At 41.5% G+C, this 21268-nt stretch overlaps 1 protein-coding gene across 5 annotated transcripts; it reads left to right on the top strand.

The window, feature by feature from the left end:
- The first annotated feature begins 693 nt into the window (after positions 1 to 693).
- Positions 694 to 21242, top strand: LOC311270657 (methylated-DNA--protein-cysteine methyltransferase-like). Of its 5 annotated transcripts, none has more exons than XM_084375702.1 (5): positions 694 to 786; positions 3414 to 3559; positions 12345 to 12505; positions 16955 to 17094; positions 20418 to 21242. In XM_084375702.1, the coding sequence occupies exons 1-5, from the start codon at positions 766 to 768 to the stop codon at positions 20532 to 20534; spliced, it is 585 nt and encodes a 194-aa protein (XP_084231828.1). In that variant the 5' UTR covers positions 694 to 765; the 3' UTR covers positions 20535 to 21242. The 5 variants fall into 5 exon arrangements, with proteins under 5 accessions (XP_084231828.1, XP_084231827.1, XP_084231831.1 ...); XM_084375701.1 differs by having other exon boundaries at positions 3411 to 3559; XM_084375705.1 differs by having other exon boundaries at positions 742 to 763.
- The last annotated feature ends 26 nt before the right edge of the window (positions 21243 to 21268 follow it).

Raw genomic sequence — 21268 nt, 5'->3', positions numbered from 1 at the left:
GAGGCATGCAGAGAGCTGAAGGCAGCACAGAAATAAAAATAAAGCTGCAGAGGACAACAGACACTTTTAAACAATACATGACTGATGCCACACACTTGGTCATAATGACTGAAATATATGCTTCAGTTAAATCTATGAGTGCTCCAGGCAACATAAGGCAACTCCCTCTTCTTTAAACTGCGTAAAACCCTGATAAAAGGATTGTGCTCTGCCTCATGTGTTGTTCATAATAACATGCTGACTTTATTAGTTGGTAATACATAAGATGTTATTGGATGTTGAAGCCACATAGGTGTTGTTTTTTTTATTTTTTTTTTATTCTCAAACATTATCCCTGGGACTCTGAGGACCTCAGTGAAAAGCTGCCACTGGAGATACAGATTTGGATGAATGTCTCAGCTATAAGTGAAAAGATGTTTGAAATTAATGCTCAAAATGTGCATTATCATATTTATTTATCTTTCCCGCTGTAAAAACATCAAGCAAATCAAATATCTGAATCACTGCTTTTACTAGTCTTCGGTGTACTGGGGACCCCCTGAAGGACCCCAAATCCCAACTTGAGACCCATTAGACAAGCCTTCTGTGTCTGTCCCTGGCAAGGGGGCGGAGCGGGGACTTCGTACCGACCAATTACAGAGCGAGCGCGGACTTTTGACTCCTGTGATTGGCCGGCGCGACCACGCAGTTTGGAGAAACAGGAAGAGACTTTCTGTCACATTTGTTTTGCTGAGGGAGGAGAAGCGGACATCGCACTCGCACCGTATGCTTGCCAAAAGGCTCCTTGTAAGCTCAAGAGCTAGTTTACCGCATTAAGCTTCCTTTAAAGAAGCCTGACACAATCGGGCAGTTCGGTAATTACACGTATCCTTTTAAGCTAACGCGGGCTATCTTTTGAGGAAGTTAGCGCCGAACCCCTGCTTGTCTTTTGCTCATTTTAAGCTCACACCTATTATTAAAGGTGTCTTTAATCAGTTAGACGACATTAAAGACACGTAAAGAATTGCGGGGGTCTTCTTCTATGTTTCGGCATGAATTCCCTTAATATAAACAGCACAACAAGGACACATGTTGCATTTTTTTTGGTACACCTGCGCAGTCACGGCGCGCTTTCTACTCAATTAATCACGCAGGTTTGACCAGGAACTAGTCTAATGAGAAACGAGTCAAATGATTGACGAGCATGAGGAAGCTGCCAGTGGATTTTTTTTTTTGTTTTCTGTTTTTTTATAACAACACAAGCTGCTTATTGTTTGTTGTTTCTCACCGTGAAGAGCTGGGTAAACATCCAAACATTCAAATAGTCACTTAGACTAGTCTGCCGCACCGAAAACGCCACAAAAACAAACATGATAGCATTATTTTTAATCAGTGGAGACTATTAGCCGAGGCCATTATTGCCAAAGTCCATTATTCTATCTATGAGTCTATTACCAGCTTGCTAAATGGCAGGCAGTGTGTTCAGCGCTTATCCAAAGTGCACTGTACCATTGTTTGGCTCAGAAATTTCTCGCCTTTATTGTCAGTTCAGGCAAACCCCCGATGAATACAGTGAGAGCTGCAAGAGTAGAAACAAGAAAGTTGAAGCAGACGCATTTGTGATCGCATACCATGACAGATGTGGTGGTGTGTGTGTGTGTGTGTGTGTGTGTGTGTGTGTGCAGAGAGGAGGAGGGGGGGGCAGCTGAAAGTCTAAATGAAATGCTGTAAACGCATGACTACCTTTTATCACATAACCTTTGTTTAATCTAAAAATAAATGCATGCATTCTTAATTTAAAAGTACATGTTACATTAAGCAGTGGAGGGATTTTTATTCTTACTTAACAATTTGTTTTATGGCTGCAACTCGTGATTATTTTAATCATCGGTGAATCTGTGAACAGAAGATAGTTTAAAATGTCCTAAAGCTCGAGGAGATGTCTGTAAATAGCCGCCCCCTGTTTTATTGTCCGACCAACCAAACCCCCCCAAAAAAATTCAGTTTACAGTCACCGCAGACAAAGGAAAGCCGCAAAATCCTCACTTTTGAGAAGCTCGCACCAGGAAATGTTTAGTATATTTCCTAGAAAATAAAATAAAGGGATGAATTGATTATCAGAGTAGTTGCAGTATGTAGTTAACCACTTAATTGTTTCAGCTGTAGTTTGTTAATTGTTGCTTGATTTAGGAACTAGTCTACAAGACTGCATCAAGTGAAGTGAAGTACATTTCTGATGAACCTACTGATTTAAAAAAAAATCTTTTGAGATTTAAAATGTAAATATTAGCGAGTAAGCACTCTGTTTATATACTAGATCTGCAACGATGGGTTCATTAATTTGTAGTATTTTGAGAATCGATTATTTGTTTGAGTCGCTTTTGTAAACAAAACCTCCAGTTACTCTCTGGTAATGGTCTCTTAGAGTTGAAGATTTTCTACTTTTCCTGTTTTATATCTTCGTAAACTAAATATCTTTTGGTTGTGGACTGTTGTTCGGACATCACAACATGTACGACAAACAGCGTATGTAAACGTCACCCAGACTCTGGGGAACTGTGATGGATATTTTAATCTATTTTCTGACATTTTATAGACAAAACAATTATTTGAATAGTTGAGAAAAAAAATCAGTCGAATGATCAGTAATGAAAATAGTTATTAGTGGCATGTAAGTCACAATTATTATACAAACGTGATTTAAAATGTGTGAAAGTCAATTAAAAATGACAAAAGAGAGATATTGTATTTGTACCCTTTAGACACTTTTCAGTTCAAGGTTCCAGGAAGGAAAGGTTCCCTTAGTTGAAACTCTTACAATCAATGTGACCTTTATTTATTATAACCCCCATCTCTCAAAAACTCACATATAACATAGTCAATCATCTCTCCTTCCCCTCAAAGTAAAAATAAAAAAGGAACTGCTGTCTGGTTATTGCCAGTATCCATCTCAGTCGTCAGAAAAGCTGCACGTTTTTGCTGTTGTTAAGGGCTGGAAACCAGAATCCCATCGGAGTTGCACCCTAAGGAACAAATTTAATGCTAGAAAAACATCCCGACCATCAACCAAAAATGACGGATTGAAAATAATGTCGAGCTATCTTGGGAATCCCCCACCAGACAAGGGAACAGACTGCATTGTTTTTCTCATTTATGTGATATATAGAACAGAAAGAGGGGAAAAAATGGGCGATTTATTGGTTAGATAGGCGTATACTTTTCCATGCACAAAAGAAATATTGGATAGTAATGTGGGGGATCAAGTCACATCATGACATTGTTTGGAGGCTAGGTGTTCAAATATGTAAGTCATCATCCGTTGGTGGCCCGCTAGGTTTTCAATAGATCATTCAATGCAAATATGTGTGGGAAATTGTGAAAGTTGCCACATGAATATGTCAATGAACGGAGTGTAATTTGTGCTTCCTTAGCAGGGCAGCGCGATGAAGAAGCAGGGGGAGAGCCAGTGCACTCAGAAGACCATCTCATTGCTGAGCCCCCTGGGGACGATCCAAGTCAGCGGATGTGAGAATGGTGTGCACACCATCCAGATCCTAATGGATGTCGCACCTGCTGAAAGGTACTGTACAACAGCCGGGATGGTGACGTGATAAACAAAGGTGTGAAATTTACAGGCGGACAGAATCCACTCCTGTGATGGAGTGCCACCATTCCTCATTGGAAGCAGGGCATTTTTGTAGATCCCACAAGAAATATCCCGGAGAAAGTTGGGCAAATATGAGCAGGCACTAGAAATATGAGGGGCACTAGAATACAGTTGGGCTTGAAATTAGATTTCTGATGGCATGTGGTTGTGATTCTTCCTGCAGTATATTTGAAATTTCAGAAAAATAACTTGTTTATTACCCACAAGGGAGTCGATTAGAGCTGATGTCTATAGGGTCAGCAGAGGCCATGGGGGAGCATGGACTGTTCACTCCTGTTTATTTATGTTTCCTCCAAGTTGTATGCAGTACTTCTGAGTGTCAAGCGACACTCAGAAATGTAATATGTGATTGCTTTTCATGCCCTACCCATCCCTCAAAATTGTTAGAATGTAGACAGTCTTACTGAAGCGATTGAAACTGATTAAACTCTGCGTTAATAAGCACTTATTCCTGATTTTTTTTACAGGTCCAGATCCTACATCTCAGATTAGTTTTGATTAGATTGAAATTAAATATCCATGTATCGCAGATTCGCATTTGATAAACTTGAATGGTTTGGGAAATTAAACCATTTTCAAATGCACCCAGATAGGAAGCTGTCCTTTTGAAAATGTATGTTCAAACTCTAATTTATGGAAACCCATTAATGACCTTGTATATTATACCTCAACATGTGTTTCCTTCTTGACTGTCTGCTATTTCCTAAAATTCATCAAGCAGTAAAAACATTCCACTTGTTGTTAATGAGTTGAAGTGAGAAAATTAATAATATGGAATTTTGATTATGGAAGATGTCCTGTAACCATGCGCAAGCACCTTTCTCCGTCTCCTTGTGAACAGGGTTTAATTTGTGTGTTCAGGTTCAGTAGGAATATGCAAATGAATTTAATGATTCGCATCACTAGATCATTTCTCAGTTTAATATCATTTGCTATGTCGGTCATAAGTGGAGCTCCGATCGCATCGCTGTCTGTACGTTCTCAAAAGGTGTGAGCAAGAAATCATTAAAGAAAAATGTTTAGATTGTATCACGACCAGTTGAATACGATGTTATTGTCGTAGGACAGGGGAAGCAGAGCCGCCTCAGATATATGGAGTAACGCAATGTAAACAGGCATTAAGGGAGGCGAGATAAAGTGACAAAATATGGGCTTATCTTCACAACCGGCTTTACATGTAGATCTCACAAAAGCCCGCCTGTAGCAGTAATAGTTCAAATCAGCCATTTCCATTGATTTATTTATGACATACTAAACAAGGCTCTTTCCAGCTTTGGATGTGGTGTGGCAAAGGCTTAGGAAGTCAGTGTGATAAATGATCTCTAAGAGCATGTTTTGGATAAGGGAAATAGATAACGTCCATGCATAACATAAAGGGAGACCTACAAGAAGACGTGTGTGAGTGAGTCAAAGCTTCGAAAGCTTATATGATTGTGTTTGCTTTCTGTTTTTTTCCCCCCAGTATTCACTATTGGTTGGTGGTGAACAGCTGCAGCAGCAACAAAAGCATTCTTGGCATTGATAGATAGTTATTGATAAATGCCATTATAGCTACATAAACGATCTTGAAGTATTGCTTACACACCATGACCGTCAGCTCTTTCTAATAGAAACGTCTCAAGCCCCTTTTGCTTCCTAACTGATCTTAGGAACATTTCCTAAAATCAACCTCCTCTGCCAGTCTAACGACAGCCCTGAAGGCACCATCAGATGAACAAATTCATTACATCTCAACAACCCCTGTTGGGGCCCAACGCACCAGCCTCCCTGTTAACCAGCTTTTCCCCCCTTTAGTTTTTAGCACGGCCTCAGCGTTGCACAGAAAAATGATACGCATTTTGTTTACAGGAGATTACTATTATCTGAAATATGATGCTTCTTGCCTCTTTCACACAGAGCACAGACACATAATACAGAGGAAATCATAGAGTACTTTTTTTATTAGGGTGAAAAATGAAAAAAGGGCTGGACTCCTGCCCCGAGACATTTTGTGAGCATATTATTTTACAATGCTTTGATCAATTTGTCTGTCAAGCTGGCTGAGATGTGGGGGAGCAGGAAAAAAGCAATTTAGCTTGTGAGGTCCTCAATAGAAATGTACTACAGGAGCCTGTGTATGACATGTTGCATTAGAACCTGAGTAGCCTTTATTGCCTGATAATGTCGCGAGGCAATGCTGATATCAATCACCCTTTAACAGCCAGTGTGATGTGTTTTTATGAAAAGAAAAGAAAAAATAATGCATGAAGCATTTCTTGGAAAATAATTGATTTAATTCTGAGCTGAGGGATTTCTGTTTTTAACAACATAAAAATATTGTGTTGGAAAAAACAGGCACAAAATGTGCTAGGAGCTAAAAATTGTTAAGAACAAGCTCTTTGCATATGCTCCTATAGAAAATTGTAATTAATTTTACACGGATAAACATTCTGTCTCATTTGCATATAGATATAAACAATATATTTGTGCATCTGAATTCCCAGCACACTTGGATCACGTGCTCTGCCTAAAATCCTAAGTGGCTAAAACCCAAAATTATCATTATATTTCCCAGGCCATAAATCCGCCTTTTTTCTCTGACACAAAGCCTTATAAATCTGTGTCTGATTTTTCACATTGCACATTGTTTTTAGTTAATGATTTTCATCTGTTTGTTGTTGCTGTGATAGTGGGGAAATGTACCATATGCTCCGGCAAAAGACAAATGATTAGCAAATGAAATTCTGGACAGCTGTCTGACTGAAAGCGTTTGGTTGATAGCATTCTGCTACCATAATTAGCTTAAGCTTTGGGTTAATTAACTTTCTACCTGGATATGCATAATAATAGCATTCTGCAGAAAGCCAAGGAGCTTCCAGTATATCAGCAGCAAAGGCTGGCTTTTTATTTTGTATTTCGGCAGCATATTTCAATTTCAAGAGGCGATTTAGCTCGGGAGCATCGTCAAATATTGTAGATTTTACTCCCCAAGCCAGATAATTCTGAAACAATAGGGGTGTATTATGTGGCAGAAATGCCATTTCTGAATGTAATTAAAGCGGATGAAAGCAATCACCAATTTTTAAACGCTTTTGTCTAGCATGAGGCCTACTTGTAAAAAAAATACCCATCAAGAGGAGAAAAGAGGCAAGAGAACCCCCAAGTCCTTATATAAGAGGCCTTTGAGACTGAAGTGAAGTACAACAGTAATTAGTCTTTTGTATGAATTTGCCGGCCATGGTCATGATTAGTTAAGCATATGAGAGGGACTGCAGGACTGCATTGGTCTTAAGGAGGAGGGTGTTAAAGTCTATTTATCACCAGTTATCCTCACAGCTTTCCATTATCACTGACAACACTGGATGGGGCCTGAGAACAGCCTAATTGTTCTGAGGTGGAGTGTTTTTGTGTCAAACCCGTCACCCCAGTCACATTGGCATTCATAAGCAGCCAGACATTTTCCATCTATCTAGCCCTAATACCCAAGCTGTCACAACAGCTTTTACACACTACCAACGCCGGTGTGAAATATCTGAGGTGATGCATTTATCGTTTTTCTCACACTCATGTAGTGTTGTGAATCAATGTCCTGGTTCACACTGAATAGCTGTATGGTAAATGTGTTCCCTGTTTGGGGCCTGTTTACATGATGTGCTCGCACACCGGGAAACGTATCAACAACTTATTTTTTTTTTCCCCCCACTATTATTTCTCTCTTTCCCCGTCTCTTTTTCCTTCCTCTTTTATTTAGTCTACCACGTAATTTTAATCAATTTAATTCATTATTTCGCTCGACAAAGAGACGCAACTGTGTGCTAAATAAACTGCTTACATTTGTAACTAAAATGCTTTGTCATACAAACTGTGATGTGCTGAGATATTGAATGAAATCATCAATAAAGCAGGGAGGAGACTTTTTGACGTGGTCCCTTTAGAAATGGTATGAATAATTCATTGTGTAATGATATTCAGATGATTTTTGTTCTGTTTTTTACTGCGGCCTTAGAATATTGTTTTGCATGTTGTGAAGTGTAGTACTCAGCTGCGTATTCATTAAGGTGCTGCTCCCACTGGCCCTTGGACCCATCTGTGCTCTATGTTTATGCCTCCATCTCTGGGGACCGTCCCAATCAGGCTGCATGTGCCATTTCCTGTGTAAACCAACACCTGTGTAACACGCTACCTGTAAACCGCCCCACGCAGACGAGACACTGACATTCACTCAGATGAAAATCTGCAAATGTTGTGGTTTCTAAAGCAGAACCTCCAGGGTGAGGACGGGAGCCGAGCGAGACTTACCCTTCACTGTCGAGATGCAGCTAAAAGCAGCTCCTGCACTTTTTTTTTTTTTGTTTTGTTTTTTTTTTTTCCTTCCCTGCTGTCGACCGGGAAGTTTTTCTGGCGCGGAGGGTTGTGCTAGTTTGTTTTCGAACTTGATTGGATTCTATATCTGCAACATGCAGAAGTGTACAGTGTGTGACATACTAAAGCAATATGCAGAGAGATGATTCCGCTCTGACATCTTGGAGAGGAGTACGAGTCAATTATGCCCAAGTGTTGTTCTTGCTTATCTTCCTGCGGCACCAAACAAGGATTTAGTCAAGGATTTAGGGGTGAGGGGGCGGTGGTGGGGATCATGGTAAGCGGTTCACAACAAAACACTCAAAACTCCTGGGAGCGGGCACTGATTTAAAAATAAATTACAGAAGACGAAGCGCTAACACTCAAGGGCCCTCAGCAGTGCTGGCGTACACAGGTGAAGATTAGCCTCCTCGCTAATCAGAGGAACAAGGCAGTAATTTGCTCTGAACACAGACAGTAATTAGGACTTGGTGACACTGGATTCCCATAATGCCTTTGAGCTTGACGTGGTCAAATTTTGACAGAGGCTATCCATGCAGGGTCACTGTCCCCCCAGTCTCCTGGCCCTCTTCAGTGGAGGCTCTAAAAGGTCCCTGCAGTTACAGGGGATCCCTAATGTACTTTATGCCTCCCTCACTGGCTCCTTACCATTCGGGTAATTGGAATCTCTTACTGTGGCACTTGAGAATAGAGGCTAAAAACACTATTTGAAACTGCTCAGTAGTCTGTTGTAGATAAACATTGCTGCGTCGGGGTGTGGATACACTACATAATGGAGTAAGAGTTAAGGCTCTGGTAATACATGCCTTCACTGACTCCTGTGGCTAGCCAGTTGGGAGAAGACCTAATTGTTGTGTGCTTTGTTGCCTACTCTGCAGTATTTTACCACCACCTTTATGTATTGGATTGAGTGTTGCGGCCTCTTCGGCGGACATTCGCTAATAAGAGTTGTTGGATATCTAGAGAGCAGTTTATACGGCCGAGTTGTTTTTATTTTGAAACAGCGGAGCACAAAACGTGCGCCCCAGAACAGGACGGGGAAGCGCTCCTAACAGCTTACCACTCCGAAAGCTCTCGACTTTAGCGCTGCAGTAGCTAGATAGGCATCTGAATGATCTTCAAATGGTTGAACGAGCCGCATTGAGCAAGTGGCTTACAATTGTATCACAGCCTTTGGCTCAGAGACCATCAGGATCTTGACATTCATAGAGACATGCTGTATTTTTTTCCCTTTTTAGACAGTCATTTTAGGCTTTTTTCATGCTCTCTTGAGTCTTTGACGTCTCTGAGTTAAGTATCTGCAGCTATAAGGCTGAGGAAAATATTGGACTGCTCTTGGCCTTTTCTATTTCATCCTCTGACCCGCCATGTTACCCATGATCGGTGAAGGAGAACTCTGGCAGGCTGTGTCAAAAGTGACAGCCGATCGAGTCGGGATGAGCGCCATCACGCTTCACAGGATGGAGGCATGAGTTCTGAGTTTTTCCCCCTTTTTGTGCAATATACCATTACACCCTTCGCCAGATTCCTTTCAATTAGATCCTGTGGTTAACCTGTTTCATTCTTACGTCTGCAGCTGATAGAAAAAGTCTTACTTGAAGTCTTGTGCAACTAGAGATACGGAATATGCCAAAGGAAATTGACAAATTTAATGTCAGCTATTCTTTTTCTCCCTTTGTCTCCTTTGATTGTTTCTCGCAGGATGAATGAAATAACCTCCAACATTATATAAATGCTCGATTCATTCTTTATATTAGAGTTGGAAAATAGGTAGAACTCCAAATGACTCCCACTTTACGCAGCAATGATTTATGGTAATTGGAAATTGATTGTGACAGGAGCACAATATTAGAAATTTTCTCAAATCACAATCTTCTATCAAGGGAAATATTCTCTTTAGTGCAGCAGATCCTGGCTAGTTTGGAATTAGTTTCTTATTTCCTTACCTGTGATGAAATAGCAAACGCCTGAAGGACATTGAGAGAAAAAAAAAAAAAAAGGACTTCAACTCGTCAAAAGATAATAAATAACAATTTTGCTTTAACCAGATTTGAATTGTTTATTCAAACTCAAACACACTTGTTAAACACAGTTATTGAACTACTGTTTATAATCACTACTAATTAAAGTGATTGGTTTTTTATACAGGAGACGGCAGTAACTTTAAGACAATATAGAGATTGCTCCTCCTCTGAGAGCTTCTTTATAATTAGCCCGACATTTATTACACATCTCTAATCTCTCATTTGAAGGGCAGAGTTTGTAATGTGCCGGTCTGGACTCTATAAAGATCATATGATGCCGCTTGATTTGTGATTCATTGAAGCGACTGGAAATGTTGCCAGCTACAGCAGCTACATCTCCACTGCCCACATGCTCTTTAAAAACAATCCCCCATTGCACCCAGAGGTGACAGACTTCAGCCCGACTGATGTTGTTCCACTTTTATTTATTTATTTTGGTGTTGTTTACCGGCCATAACATGTACTGCATTGCATTAACTTTTAGTACTGTCAATGTTGTATCACTCAGAGCACCTTTAAAGCCAGCGCATCCATAACGGAGGGCTGAAGGGAGAGGAAAATTAGCCACGGTGACAAGTCTGAAGTGTGAGTTGGAGGTCAAAGGTGCCAAGCCTTAAGCAAAGGTGCTCTAGCCTTTGTCCGGTAGATTGTAAGGGCCTGCGGGTCCAACAGGAACATTTCCACACACAATATCCCCGAGCTGTCAGTGTGCAGCGGCTGGAACATCCTCTCAGAGAGAAAGAGGGGCTGCGGAGGGGTAGAGGAGGTGGTGGTGGTGGTGGTGGTGGTGTTGGTGGTGGTGGGAGGAGGCGCGTTGAGGGGGTGGTGGTGGAGGGGAAGGGAAGGGAACAGTGGCCTGAAGATCCTTGCAGAGAGAAAGAGAGGTGGGGGGATGGTGGGTGGGTGTCTGGGGGTGTAGGTGGTGGGGAGCCAAAAGAGCTGGAGTGGGAGGATAGAGAAATAGAGAGGGGGAAATGAGGAGGGAGAGCTGGGGGGAGGACGGGGAGGGGAGGGATAGAAAGGAGAGACAATGACAAGTAGGGGCTGGCTGGGCACTCACCCATGCCGACAGAGATTGCCATGAGCCATGGCCATTGTTTGAGCGGGTCTCAGCGCAGGACCCGCCGGTGGGTTTCCGAGTTTTCACCACTCGACTATAAACTGCTGTGCGGTTTATTTAGAAATGAGAGTATTTACACATTTTACTGTATTTACACCCACTGTTAAACGGCACCCGGGAGATTTTCATCACACGGCCACAAACTAGCAGCCAGAGCGGCTCCCTGAAAACTGACCTGCTCAGTCATAACACTCCAGTAAACCTCAGCTTCACGTGTCCAATATAAAACGTTGCTCAAACTGTGACCTGCAGAAGTGTAAAAACACTTTAGGGCCGCGTTGTTACGGCGGGCAGGAGAGAGACGGTCTGTGTGTTTAACAAAGTAAATGTCTATTATTAATACCATACAGGATAAGCCAATTTTGAAAAAGGGGCACTTAAATGGTGATATTATTTATTTATAAGTCCTGTACACCAGTTAATGGAATTGGCGGCCGGCTTTAGATCCACAACACAGCTTGAGGTCCACTTTGCAGTAATGCACATGCTAAGAGAGGACCTTCCCAGTAGGGTCTTTAAGTGTCAAATATGGGTCAGTCTGCTTGCATTGACCTGGGGGGTGGTCAGCAGCGCAGAGAAATTCAGCTGTTAAGTGATGCCAACTCAACCATCGGCAAATTCCTCCAAGCATCTACTCATGCTAAGATGCACGTCCAAGTGCAGCGCTTTGCCGGCCAGCGCTGCTCTGGCCAAAAAATCCATTTATTCTTGTCATGAACTATAAACTAGACCCAAGCAGAGTTGAAACTGTTGTTAACGCTGTGCTCTTAACTTTTTCCCGTAACAGCTGCAAGACTTTTAAAAACTCTCTCTCTTTTTTTTCCCCATCGGGTCTGCTTCCTTAAAGTTGTTTGAAATAAACTGTTAACGCCGTTCCTTATGACCCGACAATGTTTTTCTTTCATACTCTATCATGCTGCACTTAATATAGATATATATCTACTGTAACTGGAATACTGTCTTTATATTTTCTTAAACCCCTTTTCGCAGCACTGATATTCATCTCAGCCCAAATGCATAACTTAAGATTTTAAACACGTCTTGATTGACCAACTTTAGTTTCGCAAATTATGTCATCTTGCATCTATATCACATGTGGCGTGTTATTACACTCCTGTGACATATTTTAGCACTGTTCAACCAAGAATGGGGTATTATGATTGCTCCTCTGATCCCCACCTCAACTCCCCATCCTGCCTTATATCCCTCGCAGGAGCGGCGAGGCCCCCCTGAGCTGTGTGGTCAACGATAGCCCGGCAGAAACGAGCCCCGAGTTGCAGCGCTGCGTCGAATGGCTCCAGGCGTACTTCAGTGAGCCGCAGACCGCTGGGAGTCTCCCGCTCCCTGCCTTTCACCACCCCGCCCTGCAAGGAGGTCTGTCATGGATAAATATTTGCAGAGCCATGACTGGGATCAGGCTTTCACTCTTAATTGTCAGTTACATCACTTACACTCACTGGCTCACTGTGTTATAATGAAGTATTTTATGGCTGAGAGAGAGAGGGAGAGAGCAGAGGAGAAGCGAGTGAGTGGGTGAGCGAAGGAGAGAAACAGAACACAGAGCTGTAACTTGGTTCAGTAATCTGTGGCAGCTCTTACCACGCGTGTTAGTCTTGGCAAGCTTTTCCATGATTCTTGGCACATTCTTTGAAACTGATCGAATTCCACTCTTGACATTTTCAGACAGGAAGCTTTTTTTTTTTTTTTTTTTCTTCAATGACAACATGTGAATGGTGGTAAAGTTTGAATGAGCTTATTGTTGGCTTGACCAGTCACCTAGGGCGAGTAAAATGAAAGCGCCTCAAAAAACGGACAATTAGCGTCCTTTCAACTGGTAGCTGCGGCTGCGGCGTGAATGACCGAGGATAGAAATGAGGAATTAATTATCCCGGGCGTTTTTTTGTTTTTTTTTGTTTCGTGGACGCAAACAATACTCGCAGCTTGACGACTCATTTTTGCAAATCGCAAACTTATCGCGCTCGTGCCGTTTTCAAAACAATTACTGTTTCTTTGTCACACCGAGACGCTCGTTGCATTTTAACTTAAAGGTTTTCGCAGAAGCGCTCATTTAGACCCAGAAGCACACCTACGCACGGAGAAAAAAAATAACTCTAATATATGCATTTAACAATTGTGCCTCTCTTCCCCTGCAATCAGGCCTTAGTCGCTCTCTAATTTCATGCAGATCTGCAGTGCTTGAGTGATGGCATTTTCAATGAGCAGGTACTCCATCGAGACCCTGTATACAGCTATGAGTCCCACGCTCCCGCAAAGGCAATGCAGAAATACATCAGGACCAATTACGATATCAACTTTCAGTGTGATTCCCTTCGCCACCAAGTGCTTGTGTACCAGCCCCAGGCTCTTTCAAATCGCATCTCATCTGAAGTCTTTGGGGTTTTAATTAAATTTCAGGATAGATGGAATTCTTCATTAGTACCTGATCTGAATAGGTGATTGTGCTGTGTTCCACCTCTCTCCCTCGCCTGTTGTTTTGGGGCTCAGTAAATACAGGGTTTAGGCTTGGATTGCTCTCAGTAGTCAGAACCACAGGCCATGCCAGTATAAAAATGTTAAATGTGAGCATCAAGAGTATTTGTCTTTTGAGGGAGGAAAATAGAAGGTTTCCTTTTTTTTTTTTTTTGTGCTTGTTGATTCACAAATATTAAGCACTATTTTTTAGCTTAGTGCTGTGCAAATTCCTGCTTGATCCAGTCATGCAGCCGCCGCCTGCCTGGGAAAAAAGAAAAAAAAAAAATACAAGTTTAATCAGGTCATTACAATCTGTGACAACCAACTTTTGTTTGCTCAGTTATCTTGTGGGAGAACCTGAACGCGACAGCGCTCTCGCTGCACTTGTCATGTAATATTGAGTTGTGACCTTCACTTGAAGTGTTGCCATGTTTATTTACACATTTCTGACAAAACAAGCCACTTTTCATATTAGCTGTCACACCATACCTGAGCAACAGAGGTGACATGAAAGGAGACGCGAGGTGTGGTTTTCTATACTGTCTGACTGATTGTCACGCGCAACATCACACGCAAGTTTGGTCGCCAGAGGTGGAGGAATGGCGAGCGGAAGCATCGGTGCGTGCGTGCGTCCTGCTCGGGGAGCATGTGCGTGTTTGTGTGCGCGCGTGCACTCGCGTTCGCCCCCTTCAGAAAAACACAGACACCATCATGAGTTCTTAAAACGATGCATATTCTTATCTCATTAATTATACATCCATATGTAACAGACGAGAGGATCTTAGTCTCGGTAAGCGGCACAGGGAATATGCGGGGAGGGGGGCAAGGCAAAGGGGGGAAGGGCGCTCTTCAAAGCCCAAATGACTGTGTTCCTGCAGGAGCCTGAACCTCCCCCTGTGCACAGCGCAGGGCGAGATGAGACACTCACCAGGACTCGCCCCTGTGATGTGGAGAGGAATTAGGGAAATGAACGTTTTCAGAATATCGAATAATCAGAGAATCATCAGCACCCCGTCAGCCTTCAAAAGTATGGATCCCTCAAGACTCAAGAGACACTTTGACTGGGAGTCAAAGTCTTCCCTCCCATTAGACACAAAGGATAATGAGGTAGCTGCGTTTCCACTATTGTCTTTTTATTGTCACTGGCATGTATAAGGTGACTGTCAGCTGGAAGTCACCTCTCCAAATCTATCATTAGCTGGGCTGAGTTCACTTTATTGTTTTTTTTTTTTTTTTTTATCCCTTTCAAATTGCTCTCATATACAAAATTATGAGCAAATCAATCATATATGTCAGTATCTTCATAATCACTAGATTGGTTCGATTTTTACCCGCGGTCGATCTCTGCCTCTGCAGCAGCCCTATAACCTGGCCTCATGCTAGGTAATGACCTGTGACATAATTATGGGACGTCTGTAAACATGTAAGTGGTTCCTCTCAACTTTTATTTAAACAATTGACATCACTGCACCCCGATCTAAAGAGGGTCCTGACCCCAGACACACCGTATTAGGCTCTTTATGAAGTATGGGGCTGGGGGACTGCTCTCCAAATCATTGCTGGTCACCTCGAGTGACCCGCATGAAGTCTCTGTCACTAACACTGATGAGGGCAAAGTTCTTTAACCTCTGCAGCGGCAGATAGAAAGCGCGCACACTTGTTTTGGTCCAGAACTGTTGGAGATGTGAAACCTTTCCAGCAGAAACAGCTGCTCGGGATTTATAAAAGGTGTAAACAGCCCTGTAGCTTGTTGCTGGGTCTGCTCGTAGGCGAAGGAGCGCTCAGCGGTGTCTGCTGGCGTGACGCTGACTCCGGTTGTTTGTCAATAACGTTTGCATCAACAGGGATTTGTCCTAGCCACAGTCTGGGCAAGTTGTCATCTACCCACCAGTGACAAAGCGATCTCAATATGTACCACGCACATCATGTGGCCAAATCCGAGCTTTATGAGGGAGAATAATGCATAAAAGAAATTTCAGGGGTGTATCTTATCTCCTCATAACATTAAGTCTGTCTGCGTAAGAGCCCGTCATCTCGTTGACAGCGTGATTATTACCTGAAAAATTATTAAACAGTACCTACGGGCCTTGTTCAAGACAAAGAACTCACATGGGTGCGCATCAATCAAATATATCCCCTTTAGGTTTTACACTTATTCCCCCCAGTTTAGGCAAATTGCCTTGTTCGCGTGGCTTTGTGTAGCGGAGAGTGACTATAAGGTAGCGAGGGAGCCTGGGGAGCAAAGGATGTTCACTCTGTAGAAGAGAGACAGGGGTGTGACATGTTTTCACACAATGCCAATTTAGAGGGATTTCTCATAGATCACTTGTCATGTGCTCTCTTAGACCATATAAATGAGAGAGAATGGGAGATCACTAATTGAATTTTCATGACTGAGTACATGTATATACTAGAAGAATGTCACCCCCCTCTTGATAACGAGACCATTGTTCCCCCATCTTGTTCTCCGTGCAAAAGAAAAGAAAGAAAAAAAGTGTTGTTCGCTCGCTTCACAAGCTCAGCGCATCAACGTCTTAAGGTTTTTCGAGATGCTTCAAATACTTTTCTCCTCTTCTTCTTTTTCAGCAATCAGAGCTAGACAAACATGCCTCTCAGTCACTGCCTGGTAATCCAGAAAAAAAAGATAATGCTACTGCTAAAGTGCTAATGAAATCAAAGCCGTTAATGTGGTCGGTTAAGCTGCGGATGATTTGAAGAATTCCGCCATTTAAGTGAAGATGATATAATGAATCTACTCTGAATAGAAAGCAATTAAAAGGACAAATTGGTCTGATTAACCTCAAAGTCATCCCACTGCCACAAATGGTATGCAACATTCAAATTATTATTATTAAAAATCTGGAGCAGATTTGCAGTCTTTTTGGCCTCTCTTAATCCTTTTAAATGAAGGAGCGAACTTTTTTAATTTTAGCTGTGACCTTTCAAAGCATAACCTAGATTTTTCTGCCATAGAAATAATTTTCTCACATCTGCTTCTGTAGCATGTTGATACTAGTTCTAAGGTCAAATTGAGGGACTTGGATGTATTTAGTTGTTTAATGAGTCTTGTAAAGGAGAACGAGGGAGTCGTACAGAGGAGGAATTAGACCTTAGACATGGGGTCGGACATTATGAAAAACTATTAAGTGGATCAAAATGTTGTTATGTGTCAGACTCTAAACACTAGTTTATTTCAAAGGTAGTAAAAATGTGCTTAACTGTTGTCTTGTTGTCATCAGCCTCTCAGCCAGCTGTCTCAGTTTGATTGATTAAATGAGGAACTCTCTCTGCCTCTGTTCTCTCCTGCTGTCTCCCGCTCGTCCTTTTTCTGTCCTCCGCTTTGTGGCGAAGACGCGTTCACCAGCCGCGTGCTGCACGTACTTCTGAGGGATGTGAAGTTTGGAGAGACGGTCTCGTACAAACGCCTCGCCGAGATGGCGGGAAACCCCAGAGCGGTGCGGGCGGTGGGAGGGGCCATGAGGAGGAACCCGGTGAGTGTGGCTGACATTGATTGACAGGCTTCTCTCTTACTTACTTTATTTCGTCAGATAAGGAAATTAATGGTTTTTATTAGATTTTAATGACTGATCCTGCATGTTGTGTGTGCAGACATCAAAGCTGCCTGTAGTGTGAAGTTAATTAGTCATTTTATAACAGCAGTAAAAAAGGAATTTGATAAGTGGTACCAGAGACAGCATGACATCATTTCTTCAGTATCAAATATAGAGCTGCAGTGATTTGTCGGTTAATCGATTCTCGAGAAAATGAATCTGCAACTGTTTTGATCATCTATTAATCATTTGAGGCTCTTTTTAAAGCTGAAAGTCTGATCATTATCTGATTAAAGCTTCTAAAATATGAGGATTTGCTGCTTTTCTCTGTCTCATATCACTGCACACAGAATATCTTTTGGTTTTGGACCGTTGCTCTTAAACAACAAGATACTTGAAATCGTCACCTTGGAAACTGTGATGGATATTTTTCTCTGTTTTCTGGTGTTTTATAGATTCAACAATTATTTGAGAAAATAATCATCAGATTAATCAGTGATGGAGATAACTCAATTGCAGCTGCAAGTAAATATTAACAGCCACACATAAGTTTCAATAGATTAATTTAGTTTTTAGATTTTAAGTATGTGTAATTCTTTGGAAAAGAGGTTAAAGGGACACTATGTAGTTTTGGAGAAGTAATTCAAACTCAGAATTTTATTATTTACAATATTAATGAGGTATATTTATTTTTTCCGTAACTGAATAAAGAAGCTGGCAGGGTCCGCCACATATAAACAAAGTGAAACAATGTGAAATTGTGTTGTCAGTTTGTTTATTCAGTCATGAAAACGATGTTTGACGTTTGTTTATTTAGTTTGTTTGGGCATTAAAAAAATCAGTCAGTGAAGATGTTTCTCTTCGGATCTAAATTTCTTCCCCCAAAACTACATAGTGCACCTTTGAATGAATGAATGAATGCATGAATGAAGTAAACACATACAGAAACAGATTAATAAATAAATATGATGTGTAATCCATACTGTGGATACAGTTAAACATATAATCAAATAATCACTTTTAAAAATGCATTAAATGGTGACTGATTTTCTGTTTTCTTTCCTTGTCTTCCTACAGAAAAGTCCTTGTGAGCGCCGCTGTTGTTTTCCAATAACATAATTTAAAAAAAAACATCTCTCTGATGCAGGATATGTAATCTAAACCGTAGGTGTGTTTCGAAATATGTGCAACGGGCGAAATAAACGCCTCCCACTGTGAAGGGCTGAGAAGTAAAAGTCTACCTACAGCGCAATTTTAAGCCCACACCTTTTGTTCCCGTCCTCTCAAGTCTTTACTGTAGATGTTCGCTGTAAATCTCCGATTCTTGTAGGAAACCTGGCCCGCATCGTTTTGCCCATGAATCCACTGTGTACAAAATGGAGGGCTAGAGGGCAAGTGGTGTGTCTTCTTTTGATCAAACCCTTTGATCAAAGCCCGTTTAGCTCTGCCCATGTAGTGCTGTGGGCACCACCGGTGTGCTCTGTGAGGCAGAGAACACTCCTTGTACAGAAATGCAGCCAGTGAGATGTTCTGCCTCATATGTGCTGTGAAATATCTCATCTAAGTGCTGCGCTTCTCCTCTGATGCTGTTTTTGTTATTAAAGTAGGAAGAAAAGTCATTTATAATAAAAACAAAGTCATTTCAAACACAAAATAAATGCAAATAAACCAGAAAAAATAACATTTGAGTGTTTTTAAAACTACCCCTCAGTTTCTTTATGCACTTTATATGTTACATTAGCCAATGGCGTTGCTTCTGGATGGCTGTATAATACCTCTCAGTCTCATGTTTTACAGACATTTCTTTCCTTTCGTCAGGGAGGCTGGGAGCCTGAGCCCTCAGCTCCTGATACAGATCCAGAGTCAGATTGTCAGTGTCAATTACTTGTCAGTAGCGCTGCTCCACTCAGGCTTCAGCTGTGAAAAGCTCAGTGTGCTCAATCGATCCTCGCCTCTCTGTGGCACTTCTTCTTCACCAGGATTTGAGTATTGATAAGCCTGGTGTAGCGCTCTTTTCCCCCCAAGTGAAGAGGCAGATCCGAAGGCCTTGAGGGTACCCTGCTCTCCCTCCAAACCCGGGGAACAGTATTGATCGGAATACTCGAGCAGTATTTCTCTGTCTGCAAGGTTAATCTGGGGCTCGGAAAGTTTTATTGCTGTTGATATGGGAGCGGGTTTAATGATGGATTTGTACCGAAACACGCTGCATGTCCAACTTTTATATAAAAGGTTGGATGTGCAGCCATCATGTCAGGATAACTCGATTAAATTGGAGGAATAGAGTCACAATGCAGCAGCGGTTATGATGTTTTTCTGTCTGGTATAACGAGAACAAAACAAGGGCAACATTAAGAATATTTAAAAAGAAATAATTGCCGTGATCCTCTCCAACCGTTGCCACTCTTCTTGTTCCGAATTCACAATGATCGAAGTGTTTTAGGCTTGCTTGTTTAATCTTTCTCCAGCCATTTAGTTTACAAAGAACTCGGGACCCCCCTGGCAGTCGTCTGCAACAAGAGTAAACGCTCCACCGACTTCCTCTTTTTAATGATCACAGGGTTATCAGATCTTAATGTTGACACCCTCTCGATTGAATATTCATCCTGCTGGTGTTTTTGCCCATTAATTTTTGATTGCTTCTTTGCTTTACACTATTAAAGAGTAAAAAACATTTATACCCAAAGACTGAGCCATCACCCTGAATGTGGATTTGTGCAGGATCAAACCAGACACTTCTGCTGTGGCACTTTGTTTTCACGCAGTGCATGCACATAAAAAAGCACACACACGAAAAAAAAAGGAAAGTGCAGATTCATATTTTCTGCACGTTGGTTACTTTTAAGTCACACCGTTTATGCAGTAAATCAGAGGTTCTTTAATACATAATACATAACTGCTATCAAGAACTCCAACTGTTGTGTTGCTGTGGCAGTAAATGTCAACCTGAGAATATGAAAGCAGTTGATTTTTAAAGCTACAACCTGATTTTTTTTAAATATTAATTTTCTACTAACACATCATAGCATTGTGGTAACAGTGCTCATCCTTCAAGGGGTTTATATTTTTTTGCCGAAAAAATATGCTCTTTGCAAACTCCTCACTGAATTTTTAAACTGGAAAATAACATTTAAAACAAACACTTTTAAAGCGTCTCAGTGTGCGTGTAAAAAAATATGCTCTTGCGTAATATTTGCAAAAACTCGCACACATGTTTGTTTCCTCAGCGTTGAGTTTTCTCTCTGCTTTCTGTCCGCCCGTGCCAGGTTCCTCTCCTCATCCCCTGCCACCGAGTCATTTCGAGCAGTGGACAGAGTGGGCCGTACATGAGCGGCAAGGGCGACCATCTCAAACAATGGCTGCTCACCCATGAGAGGCAGTGAGGGGAAGGCTAAAGCATGACAGAGGCCAACTGTCCTTCATTCAGTACACACACACACACACACACACAAGGCCAGTATTTTTTTTGAGAACACAAAACAGGGCCATAAAGTTTAGCGTGCTTGGCACACACTGTGGAACAACTGGAGATACTTGTAGATATTCAGTTTATACTCCTTTTTTTTTTTTTATTAAACCTAAGAATAGAGATGCTGCATAGTTAATGTGATACAGAGTTGTTGCAGAATTAGAATGTACAAAAATAACTTAAACAGAGAACAGTAGGAATTACAAACATATGCTCCCGTGGGTCTCCGTTGCGTTTGCCAGATAGTGCTGGAATGGTTTTTCTAAAGAATTATTATTCCCTTAAAAATATGTCTCTTGCATTGTTGTTGTTGTTGTTTTTTTTTTTTTCCTAAGCAGAATTAGTCTTTGTACCTCTCGTTGGTTTTTTAATTTCCTGCCAAGTGAATGCTTTGTTCAACATCCAGTGATAAAGGCTCTGAATTTTACTGCTACAAAGCTTTGTAGTGGAGCATTTGTTTTGTCTTCATTTAGATCTCATTGTTTGCTCTCGCCTTATAATCCACCTTCGAGTGGAGACGTCTTATGCATTATATACTGTACTTTTGTAACGGTGGACATGTTTAAATAAACACATCTCAAAATGACAAATCTCGCCTTTTCATCACTGTAATTGTATTTAATTTTAAAATTGGTTTCATGTAGCGTT

This window comes from Pagrus pagrus, assembly GCF_965226575.1.
Source record: "Pagrus pagrus genome assembly, chromosome: 15".
Taxonomy (NCBI): domain Eukaryota; kingdom Metazoa; phylum Chordata; class Actinopteri; order Spariformes; family Sparidae; genus Pagrus; species Pagrus pagrus.
The sequence above is the reverse complement of the archived record's forward strand: the minus strand, read 5'-3'. Positions and strand labels throughout refer to the sequence as shown.